Raw genomic sequence first — 20,466 nt, forward strand, 5'->3', positions numbered from 1 at the left:
ATGCTATTGGAGTGACAGAAAGGGAGGCAAGAGAGGTGGGGACAGTGACGTATTTGATTAGAGAAAACATTACTACTAAACTTATTGAGGATATTCCTGGGAGAATGATCCAGTGAAAGTCTGAGTGGAATTTAGAAATAAAAAGGGGATGATCACCTTGATGGGATTGTACCATAAGCCTCCTAATAGCAGGAAACTGAGGAGCAAATATGTAGAGCTATCTTAGACATTACTAAGAATAATAGGGTTGTAATAGTAGGGGAGTTCAACTCCCCAAACGTACACTCGGACTGCCAGAGTGTAAAGGATTTAGAGAAGAATTTGTTAAACGTGTTCTAAAAGTTCTAAATTGGAGTAAGGCCAATCTTGAAGATATGAGACAGAAACTTACATAAGTTGATCGGGGTAGACTTTTGGCAGGTAAAGGGACAGCTCCAGGTGGGAGGCTTTCAGAAGTGAAATAACGAGAGTTCAAAAGCAGTATGTTTCAGTTAGACTGAAAGGTAAGCCTGGTAAGGCGTAGGGAATGATGGATGAATAGAGATATTAAAGCTCTGATCAGGAATAATTAGGAGGCATATGTCTGGTATAGACAACTGAGATCAAGTGAATCTCTTCAAGAGTATAAGGGGGTTGGGGCCTTCTTAAGAGGGAAATCAGGATAGGCAAAAACAGGATATGAGATAGCCTGGCAGATAAGATTAAAGATAATCCAAAGAGATTCTACAAGCATATTGAGGACAAAAGAGTGACTTGGGAAAGCATAGGGTCCCTTAAAGATCAACAACGTCATCTATGAGCGAAACCACAGGAGATGGGAGATACTAAATGAATATTTCGCTTCCGTATTTGCTGCAAAGAAAGATTTGAGGGCTAGGGAATTCAGGAAAGCAAATATTGATGTCTTGAAAGCAGACCACTGTACAGAAAAGGAGATGCTGGAAGTCTTAAAAAGCATAAAGCTAGAAAAATCTCCAGGACTTCATCAAGTGTATCCTAGGACTTCGTAGGAAGCCAGGATGATATTATGGGCCCCTGGCAGAGGTATTTGTATCATATATAACCACAGGTGAGGTGACGGAAGACTGGAGGGTGATATAGTAGACAATGAAGAAGGTTATCTAAGATTACAAAGGGATCTTGATCGATTCAAGGAAAGGTAAATGGAGTTTAGTTCAGATAAATACAATGCGTGGCATTTTGGTAAGCTGGACAAACTTACATAGTAAATGGTAGGGCCCGAGGGAGTAAACACACTCATGCAAACACACAGACTGTCTTAGAGAAAATGTGGTGATTATAACAAGATCAGCCAGTTGACTACATAGAATATGATTTCCCTGATTGGGGCTGTTCATCTGGTCCAAACGGGGAGCCCTCGCTCACAGGAGGTTCTGTTCATTCTGAGAGCTGGCTCTTAGGGAGCTGCATCAGTGTCAAGGACTCTCCAGGTGTAAATATAGGATAGCTTGGTAACTGGATACCACCAGACTCTGTGGAGTTATTTCAGTGGCAACAAGAGAAAAGCATGCTCCTGAAGAAATTAGCTCGCAATGGATCCTCCAGTGTCACAACAATGCCACCTGGAAACTGGAGGAACAGCACTTCATATTCCGCCTTGGAACCCTACAACCCAATGTTCTCAATATGGACTTTACTAGCTTCAAAATCTTCCCATCCCCGACCTCATCCCAAGACCAGCACCCCCTCTCATCCCCGCCTCATTGACCTGTCTGCCTTCTCTCCAACCTCACTGACCAATCCCCACCACTGCCTACCTACACTCACCTTTACTAGCTTCATCCTCGCCTCCTTGACCTCTCCACCTTCTCTCCCACCTATCTGCTCGACTATCTACCTGCTATTACCGCATCCCCCTCTCTATTTTTTCAAAGCCCCCTTCCCCTCCCCCATTTCTGAAGAAGGGTCCCAAGTGACCTACTTGTGTTAGGGAGTCAACAAGACTGGGTTACACCCATTGAAAGATAAAGTGAGGGTGATCAAATGTGCCTCGGCTCCCACGTTAGTACTGGAGCTTAGGCCTTTCCTTGGGATGGTAAACTATTTCAGAAAGTTCATACATTCCTGGCCTCCATCCTGCCACCTTTGCGTGACACTTAAAAAAAGGTCAGCCTTGCAAATGGTCACGTAGCCAAGCCATAGCCCTCAGGGAAGTGACGAAGCAGTTATTATCCTCTAAGGTGTTGACATACTGAGCCCAAGAAAGATCTGGTATTGACATGCAATGCCTCTCCACAGAGCAGTGGGGTAATATTAGCTTTTAAGTGGCCCAATGGAGTGGAATGCCCAATAGCATATGCATCCAGGACTTTGTCTAATGCAAAATGTAAATATGCCCAGATAGAGAAGGAAGGTTTGATGGTGAAGTCAGGAAGTTCGACAAACACCTTTACAGAAATAAATTTACAATAATAGCCCCAGCTAGGTATACTTGAAGAGGACAAGGCAGTGCTGCCCATAGCTTCAGGCTGAATTTAGTAGTGGGTTCTAATACTAAGTGCATACAGTTACAAGTTGGAACACTCTCTGGGAGGCCAATTAGCAAATGCAGATGTGTTGAGCAGCTTTTTGCTGACAGAAACATCACTGGTGGTACTGCCAATGCAAAAGTCTGTAATAGTTTTAAATTTTCTGGACTCACTTCCAGTCATAGCTGACAATATCAGAATTTGGATGCAGAAAGATCCAGTCCTGTCAAAGCTGAAACAGGTGGTGATGATGGGGGGAAACTAAAGGGCCATCACAACCAGGATTGAAACCTCTTTGGACCTGACGGGACCATGTCATAATAGAGGACATCATATTATTATGGGGAACTAGAGTAATTGACCTGAGCAAAGTTCGTCACCAGATACTAGCTGAACTCCACAAGGGTCATCCAGGGTTTTCAAAATGAAGATGCTGGCAAGAAGTTATGTCTGGTGTTTAGGATTGGATGCAAACATTGCTGCATTGGTGGGGCTGTGCCTAGAGTGCCAACAAGGACAAAAATTACTGCCAGCAGCTCCTCCACACTCATGGGAATGGACAGGTAAATCCTGGACTAAGTTATATGACGACTATGCAGGTCCTTTCATTGGCTCATTGTTCTTAGTCATTATGGATGCCAACTCAAAATGGCTGGACGGGCACAGAGTTCATTTGAAGGCAGGCTTAAAGAAACAGCATACAGCTTCACTTGATAGCAAACTTTCCTGGTTTTTATTTGATTATTCGACGACCCCTCATGCAAATACAGGGATAGCTCCAGCAGATTAGCCAATGGGGACAAGAAGTTGCACCGGGTTAAACCTGATCTTCCCGGACTAGGAGGAGAGGGTTAAACTGTATCAGGAACACCAACGCCAGACATAAGACTCTACAAAGCGGGGAAAGACAGTTAACTTCAGGGGACAAAGTTTGATGCAGGAACCACGAGAATGTCCCTGCATGGGTAAGAGGCATTGTCGACACAAGGTCAAGCCCAGTGACACATAAAGTTCAGGTAAGTGCGACAATCCTGACCGAGCACGTGGACCATATGAAAGCGACAAACTCATAAACAGTGTGGGAACAAAATGTGCCCAGCGCCTTGACTGCCTTTCCGACTGCTCTGGAACCATGGGTTCTCCCTTTCCATCAGGCATTGAAGATACCTTGGAATCTGAGATGGACATAGTGGATGGTGCTGCCTCAATGCCTTTGCTGCCTGAAGAGGAGAATGAATTCCTTCTGAGACACTGGCAAGAGGCAAGCTACTGTTCGTTACACGGCGCTCATATTAGAGGCAGTGTTGGAGGAACTTGAGCCGGAGCTAAAACAGCCAGGAGAAGCTGCAAAAAAATGAACTGGTCTATGTCCTCGGACTCAAACAGGGTAGAGGGGGAGATGTAGTGATTGCCAGCCAGCTGGACTTCATGGAATATGAGTTACCTGATTGGGGCTGTTAATCTGGTCCAATTAGGGGTCCCTGGCTGACAATATAGACAGGAGTGAGAGAGGTTATGTTTACTCTGAGAGCTAGCTCTGAGGGAGCTGGATCAATGTTGAGGAGTCCCCACATGTAATTAAAGGATGATCTGGTGACATGATACTGGCCTCTGTGGGGTTATTTCAAAAAGGTTTGAGAAACTGCAGTGGGAGAGTGACAACCAGGATGGCCCAGAAGCTAAGAATCCTTCTTACCCTCTATCTCACTCCCACACTCCCTGAGATCCTGGGTCCTCCTTGTTACCCCAATCTCCCTATCTCCGTGCCTGTCTCTCTTTCCAGGTCCTCCCAATCTCTCCCCACCCTCCAATCCTGATCACCCTCCTCCAACTAACCCTGATCTTTCCCCCATCTCCTTATCCCACAGTGCCCTATCCCTCCTCCACATCTTCCCGCCACTATCCCTGATCTTTCCCCCATCTCCTTATCCCACAATCCCCGATCTCTCCTCCACATCTTCCCGCCGCCACCAGCTTTGATTTCTCAACAACTCCAGCTGCATCCCCTCAAAATCTTCATTCTCATGGTTCAAAACAATGCATGATATACATGCATCCGTGCCAGCAAACACAGCCCAGCAATGTGGTTGAATCTTAACCGCCCTCTGGGCAATGAGGAATGGGCAAGAAATGCTGGATTAGCCAGTGACACCCAAATCATGTGAATGAATTTTTTTTAAAAAATCAGTTGGTTCTTTTCTCTAACTTAACTGGATAAATCAAGCACCTGTCAAAGTCAACCTTTATTCAAAACAGCCCTAGCAGGATCTACAGCAAAGTAAGGTCATCAGTAGTCTCCTGATTTCTCAGAAGTTTTGTAAAAAAACTTCAATGTCCACAGTGAACTTATAATGACCTTTTTTAATCAAACCACTCCAGGTATGTCCACAGAACTTGAACCAAATAAATTTTCCATAACCTTTGAAAGCTTAAGTCCTCTAAACAATATTAAACATAAAGCATCTGACTAACATTGACAAATATATGTCAGAATTGCAAGTCATGGTAAAAGAGAATAACTGCAGTTTCACATTGAATCATAGTGTACATCTGTTAGATATGCATGTATAAAACAATGCCACAGCCACAGATATTCAATTTAATAGGTAGCATCTTAGGTTTATGTATGTGTGTATATTATATCTAAGATACTACCTGTTAAAATGAACATCTGTGGCTGAGACAGCATTCGGCTAGCTTCACCTAGCTAGTCAACAAATTCTATGATACTGCATTGAACTGGTAGGAAATAATATTGTTGATAACTTGAAATCTTCAATTTTTCAGCTGTGCCTCAGCTGTCTGAAGTCAGGAATTTGGTTGTAGGTTCAGGTCCTCTAGGGATTTGAACAAATAATCTGGACTGGCAGTGTTGAACCCTGGAAATGCTATTTTTTAAAATAAGGTGATAAACCAGCATCATGCTTTGCAGTGTTTATAAGTGTTATGGACCAAACCAGACTCCCTCAAATATATTATGAAGGTAACCTACACCCTAACTTTTTCTTATTTAAAGGTAATGTCAGGTGTTGTGTTCCAAATGCAATTTGATTGATCAAACTACAGGACATTAAGCAAAACACAATTGATTCAAACTATAGAGATAATGGGAACTGCAGATGCTGGAGAATCCAAGATAATAAAATGTGAGGCTGGATGAACACAGCAGGCCAAGCAGCATCTCAGGAGCACAAAAGCTGACGTTTCGGGCCTAGACCCTTCATCAGAGAGGGGGATGGGGTGAGGGTTCTGGAATAAATAGGGAGAGAGGGGGAGGCAGACCGAAGATGGAGAGAAAAGAAGATAGGTGGAGAGAGTATAGGTGGGGAGGTAGGGAGGGGATAGGTCAGTCCAGGGAAGACGGACAGGTCAAGGAGGTGGGATGAGGTTAGTAGGTAGATGGGGGTGCGGCTTGGGGTGGGAGGAAGGGATGGGTGAGAGGAAGAACAGGTTAGGGAGGCAGAGACAGGTTGGACTGGTTTTGGGATGCAGTGGGTGGAGGGGAAGAGCTGGGCTGGTTGTGTGGTGCTGTGGGGGGAGGGGACGAACTGGACTGGTTTAGGGATGCGGTGGGGGAAGGGGAGACTTTGAAACTGGTGAAGTCCACATTGATACCATTAGGCTACAGGGTTCCCAGGCGGAATATGAGTTGCTGTTCTTGCAACCTACGGGTGGCATCATTGTGGCACTGCAGGAAGCCCATGATGGACATGTCATCTAAAGAATGGGAGGGGGAGTTGAAATGGTTTGCGACTGGGAGGTGCAGTTGTTTGTTGCGAACTGAGTGGAGGTGTTCTGCAAAGCGGTCCCCAAGCCTCCGCTTGGTTTCCCCAATGTAGAGGAAGCCACACCGGGTACAGTGGATGCAGTATACCACATTGGCAGATGTGCAGGTGAACCTCTGCTTAATGTGGAATGTCATCTTGGGGCCTGGGATAGGGGTGAGGGGGGAGGTGTGGGGGCAAGTGTAGCATTTCCTGCGGTTGCAGGGGAAGGTGCCGGGTGTGGTGGGGTTGGAGGGCAGTGTGGAGCGAACAAGGGAGTCACGGAGAGAGTGGTCTCTCCGGAAAGCAGACAGGGGTGGGGATGGAAAAATGTCTTGGGTGGTGGGTTCGGATTGTAGATGGCGGAAGTGTCAGAGGATGATGCGTTGTATCCGGAGGTTGGTGGGGTGGTGTGTGAGAACGAGGGGGATCCTCTTAGGGCGGTTGTGGCGGGGGCGGGGTGTGAGGGATGTGTTGCGGGAAATACGGGAGACACGGTTGAGGGGGTTCTCGATCACTGTGGGGGGAAAGTTGCGGTCCTTAAAGAACTTGGACATCTGGGATGTGCGGGAGTGGAATGTCTTATCGTGGGAGCAGATGCGGCGGAGGCGGAGGAATTGGGAATAGGGGATGGAATTTTTGCAGGAGGGTGGGTGGGAGGAGGTGTATTCCAGGTAGCTGTGGGAGTTGGTGGGCTTGAAATGGACATCAGTTACAAGCTGGTTGCCTGAGATGGAGACTGAGAGGTCCAGGAAGGTGAGGGATGTGCTGGAGATTCAAACTATAGTTAAAATACGGCAAAGGAAAGAAGAACTTGGAATAAAAACTCTATTGGCAAACTTAACAGAATAATAGATACAGTAACTACTACTAACTAACTGTTCCAAAATAGTAACATCCAATAAAAACACCCTTGGAAAAAGGCAAATTTAGAAAACAGATTTTGTCTCACATTCAATCCAGCAGCCTAGGAAATGAACCTCTAGGTTTTGTCTGAAGTTGAGAGAAGGAGAATACTTCAAAATTCAACAAGAGCTGAAAGCTAACTAAAAGTCCTTGATAACAAGGTGTAGATCGAGATGAACAGAGCAGGCCAAGCAGCAACTTAGGAGCAGGAAAGCTGATGTTTCAGGCCCAGACACTTCATCAGAAATAAATAGAGAGAGAGGGGAAAGCAGATCGAAGGTGGATAGAGGAGAAGATAGGTGGAAAGGAGATAGACAAGTCAAAGAGGCAGGGATGGAGCTCGTAAAGGTGAGTGTAGGTGGGGAGGTAGGGAGGAGGTAGATCAGTCCAGGGAGGACAGACAAGTCAACGGGGCAGGATGAGGTTAGTAGGGTAGGAAATGGGGATGCAGCTTGAGGTGGGAGGAGGGGATAAGTGAGAGGAAGAACAGGTTAGGGAGGCGGGGATGAGCTGGGCTGGTTTTGGGATGTGGTAGGGGGAGGGGAGATTTTGAAGCTTGTGAAATCCACATTGATGCCATTATGCTGCAGGGTTCCCAAGCAGAATATGAGTTGCTGTTTGTGCAACCTTCGGGTGGCAGCGTTGTGGCACTACAGGAGGTCCAGGATGGACATGTCGTCAGAGGAATGGGAGGGGGAGTTGAAATGGCTCGCGAGTGGGAGGTGCAGTTGTTTATTGTGAACCAAACGTAAGTGTTTTGCAAAGGGGTCCCCAAGCTTCCGCTTGGTTTCCCCGATGTAGAGGAGGCCACAATTGGTACAGCGGATGCAGTATACCACATTGGCAGATGTGCAGGTGAACATCTGCTTGATGTGAAAAGTCCTGGGATGGAGGCGAGGGAGGAGGTGTGGGAGCAGGTGTAGCACTTCCTGCGGGTGCTGGGGAAAGTGCCAGGTGTTGTGGGGCTAGAGGGGTGTGTGGAGCAGACGAGGGAGTCTCAGAGAGAGTGGTCCCTCTGGAAAGCAGACAAGGGTGGGGATGGAAAAATGTCTTTGGTGGTGGGGTCAGATTGTAGAAATGTCGGAGGATGAAGCATTGGATCCGGAGGTTGGTGGGGTGGTATGTGAGGATGAGAGGGATTCTTTTTTGGTTGTTATTGTGGGGACGGGTTGTGAGGGATGAGTTGAGGGAAATGCAGGAGACACTGTCGAGGGCGTTCTCAACCACTGCTGGGGGGAGGTTGCTGTCCTTGAAAAATGAGGTCATCTGAGACGTACGGGAGTGGAATGCCTCATCCTGGAAGCAGATGCGGCGGAGGCGAAGGAATTGGGAACAGCGGATTGCATTTTTGCAGGAAGGTGGGTGGGAGGACGTGTATTCTAGGTAGCTGTGGGAGTCGGTGGGTTTGAAATGGATATCGGTTTCTAGGTTGGTTGCCCGAGATGGAGACAGAGAGGTCCAGGAAGGTGAGAAAAGTGTTAGAGATGGTCCAGGTGAACTTACGGTTGGGGTGGAATGTGTTGATGAAGTGGATGAACTGTTCGAACTCCTCGTGGGAGCATGAGGCAGTGCCTTGAGAGATCAACCACATCCACTCAGGCTGCTTCTGTTGCTCCAACATTTTAAAAAATCTCCAAAGCCTCACAAATTGTTTCCCTTCTCATGCACTGCTTGGCATCTATCCCTCAATCTGTGTCTAAAAGAAACCAGGACAAAGCACACCTGTTAAAGTCACACCGTCATCACAATAAGCAATGTTTTAAAGTAGAGCAGGAGAGGTAGCCCTGAACAGACCCAACTGAAACAAATTGTCTTGTCGTCAATGCACTTCTGTAATTGTATACACTTCAAGAAGTATTTAATTGATTACCAAATCATTTGGAGAAGTGCATGAACTGATCCTTTTGTTTTCCTTTTAATTTTGTAGAAAAAAGACTTGATGCTTCTCACTCGTTCGGAACCTGAGGTTGTGGGACCCAGTTGGTCTGTTCGTGTTGACTCCTATTACATCATATTGCCTTCCACCACACTGACACTCCTGGTGAAGCCTGTAGCAGTGCAAGAACTCCTTCTACCTTGTGACCTTCCTTACAGATCTGACGAACCACCAGAAACAGCTCTAAGTAATATAGAGGTGAGTGATTTGAAAGGAGAGAACAGAGTGAACTGACAGTTTCATACAAATAGAATTTACTTGGATATTAAAAGACTGGCTATCACACAAAAACTGGTTAATAAGGCATATGAATTTCGGCGCTAGTATGATGCTTAGCTATGTAAGTAATATGTTAATGTACAGGTTCCAGTTCTACGTAGACAGAAATACATACGTAGTGCTTGTTTCAACTTAACAAAACAGCTGACAGCCATCCTCTGGTTCATTTCTTAGGGCAAGTCCTTGACCAGAGGCAGCCTGCCTTATTAAAAATTTGAATAAAATTAGGAAGTTAACTGCCAGTTATTATTATTTGGTGCATTTGCCAAGACAGCACCTATACCAACCAGTGTCCACTTGTCAACCAGTAAGCATTTCCATTTCACACAGTATGATTGTTTTTTTCCATTACATTGGTATTTCTTATGCAACATTCTGATAAGTGCAAGATCAAAATGTGTGTTTTTCAGCAGCACTGGCAGGGATACATTCCCAATGACTTTCCGGTGACTGGGCAGGATAATACACCATCATAAAAATCCTAGCCCAAATGCTTTGGGACCCATAACTCAGACATCTCCAATTCTAATTTATCTTACAATTCAATTAACCTGGTTGTGATCTATTCTGAGGTTGTCAGAGACAGCTCTTCCACTTTCAGGGATGCTGTAACAGTTTCTAATATCACCTATGGTATTTTTGTGGTGCAAACTTGGAGTTTATCCTTTAACCTTATCACCTAGTCTAACTTCACGTCCAATTTTATATTGCCTTTGGTCCAAATCCCTAGCTGAAGAGCCCCCACACTTTGTTATGAAAAACTGGGGTTGTGAATTGGAAATCAAGTCCTCTGATTCCAGAGACATTGCAGAGGTGAAAAGATATAATCAAACTATCCAAATTCCCCAATTTACCTGACTGACGAACTTGGTGTAAAGGAAAACACCTGTCAGGCCTGTACTTAACAAGCAAACTGATTTTTTAAAATAACTAGCAGGAAAGAAACACAAATTACTAACATAATAAAATGTGAGGCTGGATGAACACAGCAGGCCAAGCAGCATCTCAGGAGCACAAAAGCTGACGTTTCGGGCCTAGACCCTTCATCAGAGAGGGGGATGGGGGGAGGGAACTGGAATAAATAGGGAGAGAGGGGGAGGCGGACCGAAGATGGAGAGTAAAGAAGATAGGTGGAGAGGGTGTAGGTGGGGAGGTAGGGAGGGGATAGGTCAGTCCAGGGAAGACGGACAGGTCAAGGAGGTGGGATGAGGTTAGTAGGTAGCTGGGGGTGCGGCTTGGGGTGGGAGGAAGGGATGGGTGAGAGGAAGAACCGGTTAGGGAGGCAGAGACAGGTTGGACTGGTTTTGGGATGCAGTGGGTGGGGGGGAAGAGCTGGGCTGGTTGTGTGGTGCAGTGGGGGGAGGGGATGAACTGGGCTGGTTTAGGGATGCAGTGGGGGAAGGGGAGATTTTGAAACTGGTGAAGTCCACATTGATACCATATGGCTGCAGGGTTCCCAGGCGGAATATGAGTTGCTGTTCCTGCAACCTTCGGGTGGCATCATTGTGGCAGTGCAGGAGGCCCATGATGGACATGTCATCAAGAGAATGGGAGGGGGAGTGGAAATGGTTTGCGACTGGGAGGTGCAGTTGTTTGTTGCGAACTGAGCGGAGGTGTTCTGCAAAGCGGTCCCCAAGCCTCCGCTTGGTTTCCCCAATGTAGAGAAAGCCGCACCGGGTACAGTGGATGCAGTATACCACATTGGCAGATGTGCAGGTGAACCTCTGCTTAATGTGGAATGTCATCTTGGGGCCTGGGATGGGGGTGAGGGAGGAGGTGTGGGGACAAGTGTAGCATTTCCTGCGGTTGCAGGGGAAGGTGCCGGGTGTGGTGGGGTTGGAGGGCAGTGTGGAGCGAACAAGGGAGTCACGGAGAGAGTGGTCTCTCCGGAAAGCAGACAGGGGTGGGGATGGAAAAATGTCTTGGGTGGTGGGGTCGGATTGTAAATGGCGGAAGTGTCGGAGGATAATGCGTTGTATCCGGAGGTTGGTAGGGTGGTGTGTGAGAACGAGGGGGATCCTCTTGGGGCGGTTGTGGCGGGGGCGGGGTGTGAGGGATGTGTCGCGGGAAATGCGGGAGACGCGGTCAAGGGCGTTCTCAATCACCGTGGGGGGGAAGTTGCGGTCCTTAAAGAACTTGGACATCTGGGATGTGCGGGAGTGGAATGTCTTATCGTGGGAGCAGATGCGGCGGAGGCGGAGGAATTGGGAATAGGGGATGGAATTTTTGCAGGAGGGTGGGTGGGAGGAGGTGTATTCTAGGTAGCTGTGGGAGTCGGTGGGCTTGAAATGGACATCAGTTACAAGCTGGTTGCCTGAGATGGAGACTGAGAGGTCCAGGAAGGTGAGGGATGTGCTGGAGATGGCCCAGGTGAACTGAAGGTTGGGGTGGAAGGTGTTGGTGAAGTGGATGAACTGTTCGAGCTCCTCTGGGGAGCAAGAGGCGGCGCCGATACAGTCATCAATGTACCGGAGGAAGAGGTGGGGTTTGGGGCCTGTGTAGGTGCGGAAGATGGACTGTTCCACGTAACCTACAAAGAGGCAGGCATAGCTGGGGCCCATGCGGGTGCCCATCCCCTATTCCCAATTCCTCCGCCTCCGCCGCATCTGCTCCCACGATAAGACATTCCACTCCCGCACATCCCAGATGTCCAAGTTCTTTAAGGACCGCAACTTCCCCCCCACGGTGATTGAGAACGCCCTTGACCGCGTCTCCCGCATTTCCCGCGACACATCCCTCACACCCCGCCCCCGCCACAACCGCCCCAAGAGGATCCCCCTCGTTCTCACACACCACCCTACCAACCTCCGGATACAACGCATTATCCTCCGACACTTCCGCCATTTACAATCCGACCCCACCACCCAAGACATTTTTCCATCCCCACCCCTGTCTGCTTTCCGGAGAGACCACTCTCTCCGTGACTCCCTTGTTCGCTCCACACTGCCCTCCAACCCCACCACACCCGGCACCTTCCCCTGCAACCGCAGGAAATGCTACACTTGTCCCCACACCTCCTCCCTCACCCCCATCCCAGGCCCCAAGATGACATTCCACATTAAGCAGAGGTTCACCTGCACATCTGCCAATGTGGTATACTGCATCCACTGTACCCGGTGCGGCTTTCTCTACATTGGGGAAACCAAGCGGAGGCTTGGGGACCGCTTTGCAGAACACCTCCGCTCAGTTCGCAACAAACAACTGCACCTCCCAGTCGCAAACCATTTCCACTCCCCCTCCCATTCTCTTGATGACATGTCCATCATGGGCCTCCTGCACTGCCACAATGATGCCACCCGAAGGTTGCAGGAACAGCAACTCATATTCCGCCTGGGAACCCTGCAGCCATATGGTATCAATGTGGACTTCACCAGTTTCAAAATCTCCCCTTCCCCCACTGCATCCCTAAACCAGCCCAGTTCATCCCCTCCCCCCACTGCACCACACAACCAGCCCAGCTCTTCCCCCCCACCCACTGCATCCCAAAACCAGTCCAACCTGTCTCTGCCTCCCTAACCGGTTCTTCCTCTCACCCATCCCTTCCTCCCACCCCAAGCCGCACCCCCAGCTACCTACTAACCTCATCCCACCTCCTTGACCTGTCCGTCTTCCCTGGACTGACCTATCCCCTCCCTACCTCCCCACCTACACCCTCTCCACCTATCTTCTTTACTCTCCATCTTCGGTCCGCCTCCCCCTCTCTCCCTATTTATTCCAGTTCCCTCCCCCCATCCCCCTCTCTGATGAAGGGTCTAGGCCCGAAACGTCAGCTTTTGTGCTCCTGAGATGCTGCTTGGCCTGCTGTGTTCATCCAGCCTCACATTTTATTATCTTGGAATCTCCAGCATCTGCAGTTCCCATTATCTCTGATACAAATTACTAACACATCATTCTCTGTATCCTACCCTACCACTTCTGAAAAAATCCTACATGTAGCCATAAAGAGACAAGACACAAAAATTACAGGTAGGGAAGAAACAAAAAAAAACGAATTGCAGTTCTGGCACCAATCCAGATCACAGATATTGAGGGGATGTTCTTCTCTTCAATTCTGATTTCCTTCGAATCCTTGAACATGACTCCTGTGTTGGATAGACACTGATTCTAAACCTTTCATTTACTCATTGAGGATTCACTATTTTAGTGTCTCTGAAAGATTTTTGTTTATCTTTTTCCTTTCAAGAAAGAGGAAAAGAGACAGTAGCTAACTTTTTGGAACATTCACAGTACTGCAGGAATATGTTCCCCTTTGACTCCTCAGGTGTTCTAGGACCCATATCTTCACAAAACAAATAAAAGTTACTTGGTATTTTTATAGGGGATATTGGATGGGCTCGATGTGGAATCAACATTTAATCCACTAAGCCTGAAAAGTAATCTGTATAGACATCTCAGAGGAACTTTGGTTAGAACTCCTTACCGTCAGCAACCAAAGCAAGTACAACGTAAGGAACAAACTCATCCTGAACAGCCATACAGACAGGTATTTATATTCAGTTTACTCACACTTCTCACATTTTGTTACTGACTTGTCCGTGTGTGCATCCTTGCACATGTCTAGAAGGTAACAAGCAGATTTTGTTCCATAATAATTTTGTACTGGTGTCTGTCAGCTTGAGGCAATAAATATTTAAAATGTTTGTTCACTGTTCTATTGCTTAGAGCAGCCTCATGCACAGAAAAATAAATAAACTTACAACAAACCATAATGTAGATACAAATAATGTAGACCTAATCTATGGCAGACAATCAGGACTGCGGCATGTGAGAGTTTGTGGACTGCAAACTATCCAGGCGAACACATTTGCAAAGTAGACAAACAGGTGGCTGGGAGAACACAGCAAGCCAGGCTGCATCTGGTGGTAAGGAGCAGCCAGCATTTCAAGCATTACCCTTCTTCAGGGCTAGAAGTGAGGGTAGGGGGAGCTGCAAATAAAGTGGGGGAGGGGTGGAGATGGAATGGTGCTGATACATGGACACTGGCAGTAGGTATGACCTGGTTGATCGATTGGAGGGTTGAATCCAGTCAGTAGCTGGAAGGGAGGGTCAGAAGGTGGAATGGAAAGAAGAAGGTGGGGCTGGAAGGGGAGCTGGGGGATGGATGGGAAGGTTATTTGAAACTGGAGAACTCGATATTGAATCATCTGGTCTGTAGTGTGCCCAGGCTGAAGAGAAGGCATTGTTCCTCAAATTTGCATTGAGTTGCTGTGACACTGGAGGGGGTTGAGGATGGACATGTCAGAGGTGAAGTGGAGCAGGGAGTTGAAATGGGCGGTGACTGGGAGGTTAGGTTCACCATAACAAGCCAGGTCAAGATGCTTGACAAAATGGTTGCCTAGTCCACGTTTGGCCTCAGCAATGTAGGGAAGACCACATTGGGAGTAGTGGATGCAATAGACTGGGTTGGAGGAGATTCAGTTGAAGCTCTGTCTCACTTGGAAGAACTGTTTAGGGTCCTAAGTAGAGGTGGGGGAGGTGGTGTGTGGACAGGTGTTGCATCTTTTATGGTTAAAGGGGAAGGTACAGGGAGGGTTGGAGTGGTTGGTGGGGAGTGTGGTGTGTGGTATGAACTGTGGAATGTCGAAAGGTATGATCCTTGTGATAGGCAGAGACGGATGGAGAGTGGAAAATGTTCCAGATAGTGGGGTCTAATTGGGGTTGGCAGAAGTGTTTGAGGATGAGACATTGGATGCTGAGGCTGGTGGGGTGAAAAATGAGGACAAGGGGTCCCTATCTTTCTTATGTTCCGGGCAGAGGGTGTGGTTTGGTGGTGGTGGTTAAGTGCTATGGAGCAGGGAATGGTGGAGGAATGGTGGAGAACTGTCTGGATGATAGAGGGGGGAAAAGAGCATCGTTTGAAAATGGCAGACATCCGGGACGCTTAGGAGTAGAATGTCTCCTCGTCAGAACAGATACGACGAAGACAGAAGAATTGGGAAAATGGGATGGAGTTTTTGCAGGTTACAGGGTGGGAGGAGGTGTCATCTAGGTAGCTATGGGAGTCTGTGGGTTTAATGTAAATGTCAAACAGGAGGCTGGAAGAAAATAGCAAGCCAGGCAGCATCTAGAGGAAAGGAGCAGTCAATGTTTCCCCTGAAGTCCGAGAACATAGAACAATACAGCACAGAACAGGCTCTTTGACCCTCGTTGTTGCGCTGGCCTGTGAACTAATCTAAGCCCATCCCATCATCATCCATATGCTTATCCAAGGACTGTTTAAATGCCCCTAATGTGGCTGAGTTCACTACATTGACAGGCAGGGCATTCCACGCCCTTACCACTCTCTGAGTGAAGAACCTGCCTCTGACATGTGTCTTCAATCTATCACCCCTTAATTTGTAGCTATGCCCCCTCATACAAGCTGATGTCATCATCCTCGGAAAAAGACTCTCGCTGTCCACCCTATCTAATCCTCTGATCATCTTGAATGTCTCTATTAAATCCCCTCTTAGCCTTCTTCTCTCCAAGGAGAACAGACCCAAGACCCTCAGCCTTTCTTCATAGGCCTTTGCTCCAGACCAGGCAACATCCTGGTAAATCTCCTCTGCACCCTTTCCAATTCTTCCACATCCTTCCTGTAATGGGGCGACTGGAACTGCACGCAATATTCCAAGTGAGGCCGCACTAGCGTTTTGTACAGTTGCAGCATGACATCACGGCTCCGAAACTCAATCCCTCTACCAATAAAACCTAACACACCGTAAGCCTTCTTAACAGCACTATCAACCTGGGTGGCAACTTTCAGGGATCTATGTACATGGACACCAAGATCCCTCTGCACATCCACACTACCAAGAATCTTTCCATTGACCCAGTATTCTGCTTTCCTATTATTCTTCCCAAAGTGAATCACCTCACATTTATCTGCATTGAACGCCATTTGCCACCTTTCAGCCCAATTCTGCAGTTTATCCAAGTCTCCCTGCAACCTGCAACATTCTTCCACACTGTCCACCACTCCACCGACTTTAGTGTCATCTGCAAATTTACTAACCCATCCACCTATGCCTGCGTCCAAGTCATTTATAAAAATGACAAACAACAGTGGTCCCAAAACAGATCCTTGAGGCACACCACTCTAACCAGACTCCAGGCTGAATATTTTCCATCAACCACCACTCGTTGCTTTCTTACAGAAAGCCAGTTTCTAATCCAAACTGCTAAATCTCCCTCAATCCCATGCATCCGTATTTTCTCCAATAACCTACCATGTGGAACCTTATCAACAGCTTTACTGAAGTCCATGTACACCACATCAACTGCCGTACCCTCATCCACGTGCTTGGTCACCTTCTCAAAAAACTCAGTGAGGTTTGTGAGACACGACCTGGCCTTGACGAATCCATGTTGACTATCTCCAATCAAATTGTTGCTTGCTAAATGATTATAAATCCTATCTCTTATAATCCTTTCCAAAACCTTTCCTACAACAGACGTAAGAAGGACGTCCTGAAGCAGGATTATGCCTAAAACATCGACAAATCCTTTCATTCAGATCTGCCTATACTGCTGTGGTATTCCAGCCTCCTGTCTGTCTACCTTGGATTCCAGCATCTGTGTTTTTTGTTGTCACTTATCGTAAATGTCGGTCTGCTATCAGTCGCCAGAAATGGAAATGGAGAGGTCGAGAGAGGGAGTGATGCATCTGAGATAGACCAAATGAATTTGTGGATGGGATGTAAGTTATTCGCGAAGTTGATGAACTGCTCCAGTTTAGCCTGGGTGCAGGATGCAGCACTGATGCAGTCATCAATATAACAGTCTAAGAGTTGGGGAACAGTACCAGTGTATGTACTGAAGAGGTACTGTTCAACATAACTTACAAAAAGGCAAGCATAGCTGGGGCCCATGCGAATACCCATGGAAACCCCCTGGACTTTGAGAAATTGGGAAGAATTGAAGGAAAAGTTCTGACATGTTTACTTCAAATCTCTCCAGTGTAAGTTGAAAACATTTTGATGCATAAGAAAGGGGGAGCAATGCCACGGTCTTTAGTGTTTACCTTGGTCATATGTCCTAGAGATATTTAGACTCAAGTGGATTCCCAACCATTTGAACTGATGGTTGGGAATCCACACACGTTAAAGGTCAGGCACCCATCAAAATTGATTCTATACAACCGCTATAATGTACTCACTACTGGTGAGGATTAGATTAGAGACTGTTGAACAAAGAGCTAGAATGTGGACCATATCACCTTGGTGATGGAGTGTCCAAAGAGAGGAGGAGCAGGTACATTGGGTGGTTGTAGAAGATTTGGGGTGGCAGAGTGGTTCATTGGTTAGCACTGCTGCCTCACAGCACCAGGCACCCGGGTTCAGTTCCAGCCTCAAGCAACTGTCTGTGTGGAGTTTGCACTTTCTCCCTGAGTCTGTGTGGGTTTCGTCCGGGTGCTCCTGTTTCCTTTGCGCATGCTAGGTGGATTGGCCATGCTAAATTGCCCATTGTGTTCAGGAATGTGTCGATTAGGTGGGTTATAGCAGCATGAGTTGGGATGCTTTGAGATTCGGTGCAGAATTGTTAAGCTGAAGGGTCTGTTTCCACACTATAGGGGTTTCTATGATCAGATGTTCTATGATTTCATAGTTAGTGGAATGATTTGAAATGTTATGCAGTCTTTTGATTTATACAAATTGTTTAAGAAAGTAAGACTATGGAAATAGGAACAGGAATAGGCTATTCGACCCCCCAAAGATGCTTCACCAGTTCCCCAAAACCATTTCCCATAGAACATAGAACTGTACATCACAGTACAAGCCCTTTGGCCCACAATATCCCCCAGGTTCATTTTTTGAGAGGTCTATGTCAACTTTGACCTCTCTCTTCTGTTTTATGTATTTAAAGAAGATCTTATTGTTAGCTTTTATATTCCTTGCTTATTTGCTCTCATAGTTTATTTTCTCTGTCTTTAATATCTTTTTAGTTGTCCTTTGCTGGATTCTGAATTTCTCCCAGTCTTCAGAGCTATCATTGACTTCAGCCTCTTTATATGCTTTATTTTTCAACATAATACTCTCCTTAACTTAGTATCAGAGATAATGGGAACTGCAGATGCTGGAGAATTCCAAGATAATAAAATGTGAGGCTGGATGAACACAGCAGGCCAAGCAGCATCTCAGGAGCACAAAAGCTGACGTTTCGGGCCTAGACCCTTGCTCTCTGATGAAGGGTCTAGGCCCGAAACGTCAGCTTTTGTGCTCCTGAGATGCTGCTTAGCCTGCTGTGTTCATCCAGCCTCACATTTTATTATATACTCTCCTTAACTTCCTTGGTTTGCCATGATTGGGTTATCCATCTCTTAGAATCTTTCCTCCTTACTAGCAAGTATTTTTGCTAAGAGAAGTGAATTAGACACTTAAATGCCTGCCACTGTTTGCTAACTGATGTTCCTGCTAATCTATCTTTTACGTTGGTGACGAGGTGCCGGAGACTGGGGAGGACAAGGTCAGAAATCACACAACACCAGATTAGATTCCAATAGGTCTAACTGAAAACTCAAACTTTTGGAGTCTTACTCCTTCAGGTGTTAGTGAGAGAGGTAGTATTAGACACAAAATTTATAAGTAAAAGATCAAAGAGACACACCACTGATGAGAATGTGCTAAACAAATCTAAGATGCTGTTAAATCTTTAATCAGTTAGAAGGTTTTAATTGATTAACATGTATATGTAAATCCCAGAATTCCTTTGAAGTCATTGTCCTGGGAGAGGTAAAGGTTTAATCAGTACAGGGAAGAAGTCATACTTTGCATGTTAGGTGTGCGGCCTTGTTTAACATCAGTATTTTAGTTTGGAGTCAGACTGGTTTTGCTTCTAAAGTAAGAATTTATAAAATGCCATATTGACTGACTGCCTACAGGCGGGGCGGCACGGTGGATCACTGGTTAGCACTACAGCCTCACAGCACCAGGGACCCGGGTTCAATTCCAGCCTCGGGCAACTGTCTGTGCGGAGTTTGCACATTTTCCGTGTCTCCGTGGGTTTCCTCCGGGTACTCCGGTTTCCTCCCACAGTCCAAAGATGTGCAAGCTAGGTGGATAGGTCATGCTAAATTGCCTATAGTGTTCAGGGGTGTGTAGGTTACAGGGGGATGGGTCTGGGTGGGATGCTTCAAGGGGCCGTGTGGACTCATTGGGCTGAAGGGCCTGTTTCTACACTGTAGGGAATCTAATCTAATCTAAATTGTGTGCTTTTTGAAAAAAAATAGAATGTATCTGCAAATATAAATTTACCCCATAGATTCATACGGGTGTGTGTGTGTGTGTGTGTGTGTGTGTGTGTGTGTGTGTGTGTATGAGAGAGAGGTATGCTGAAGTCATCAGAGACTGCGTGAACACTAGATTAATCAGCCACACTTGCAAGGTAACGCAAAACGTCACCCAGGCGCAACGCAATGCCATCTGTGCTCTCGAAACAAATTACAACGTTGTCATCACACCAGCTGACAAAGGAGAAACCATTATCATACAGAATAGTAAAATGTGAGGCTGGATGAACACAGCAGGCCCAGCAGCATCTCAGGAGCACAAAAGCTGACGTTTCGGGCCTAGACCCTTCATCAGAGAGGGGGATGGGGTGAGGGTTCTGGAATAAATAGGGAGAGAGGGGGAGGCAGACCGAAGATGGAGAAAAAAGAAGATAGGTGGAGAGGAGAGTATAGGTGGGGAGGTAGGGATGGGATAGGTCAGTCCAGGGAAGACGGACAGGTCAAGGAGGTGGGATGAGGTTAGTAGGTAGGAGATGGAGGTGCGGCTTGGGGTGGGAGGAAGGGATGGGTGAGAGGAAGAACAGGTTAGGGAGGCAGAGACAGGTTGGACTGGTTTTGGGATGCAGTGGGTGGTGGCGAAGAGCTGGGCTGGTTGTGTGGTGCAGTGGGGGGAGGGGACGAACTGGGCTGGTTTTGGGATGCGGTGGGGGAAGGGGAGATTTTGAAGCTTGTGAAGTCCACATTGATACCATTGGGCTGCAGGGTTCCCAAGCGGAATATGAGTTGCTGTTCCTGCAACCTTTGGGTGGCATCATTGTAGCACTGCAGGAGGCCCATGATGGACATATCATCTAAAGAATGGGAGGAGGAGTGGAAATGGTTTGC

The 20,466-nt window shown here is 47.0% G+C and overlaps 1 protein-coding gene across 1 annotated transcript in view; it reads left to right on the forward strand.

The window, feature by feature from the left end:
- m1ap (meiosis 1 associated protein) overlaps nucleotides 1-18,318 on the forward strand; it is a 103,732-nt gene extending 85,414 nt beyond the window's left edge. The window contains exons 12-16 of the mRNA XM_059644850.1: nucleotides 3,644-3,750; nucleotides 7,878-7,907; nucleotides 9,087-9,293; nucleotides 13,693-13,857; nucleotides 18,298-18,318. Of these exons, the coding sequence (XP_059500833.1) occupies nucleotides 3,644-3,750; nucleotides 7,878-7,907; nucleotides 9,087-9,293; nucleotides 13,693-13,857; nucleotides 18,298-18,318 (530 nt within the window). The remainder of the gene's footprint in view (nucleotides 1-3,643; nucleotides 3,751-7,877; nucleotides 7,908-9,086; nucleotides 9,294-13,692; nucleotides 13,858-18,297) is intronic.
- Nucleotides 18,319-20,466: the final 2,148 nt, after the last annotated feature.

The sequence above is a fragment of the Stegostoma tigrinum genome, chromosome 1, assembly GCF_030684315.1.
Source record: "Stegostoma tigrinum isolate sSteTig4 chromosome 1, sSteTig4.hap1, whole genome shotgun sequence".
NCBI lineage: Eukaryota > Metazoa > Chordata > Chondrichthyes > Orectolobiformes > Stegostomatidae > Stegostoma > Stegostoma tigrinum.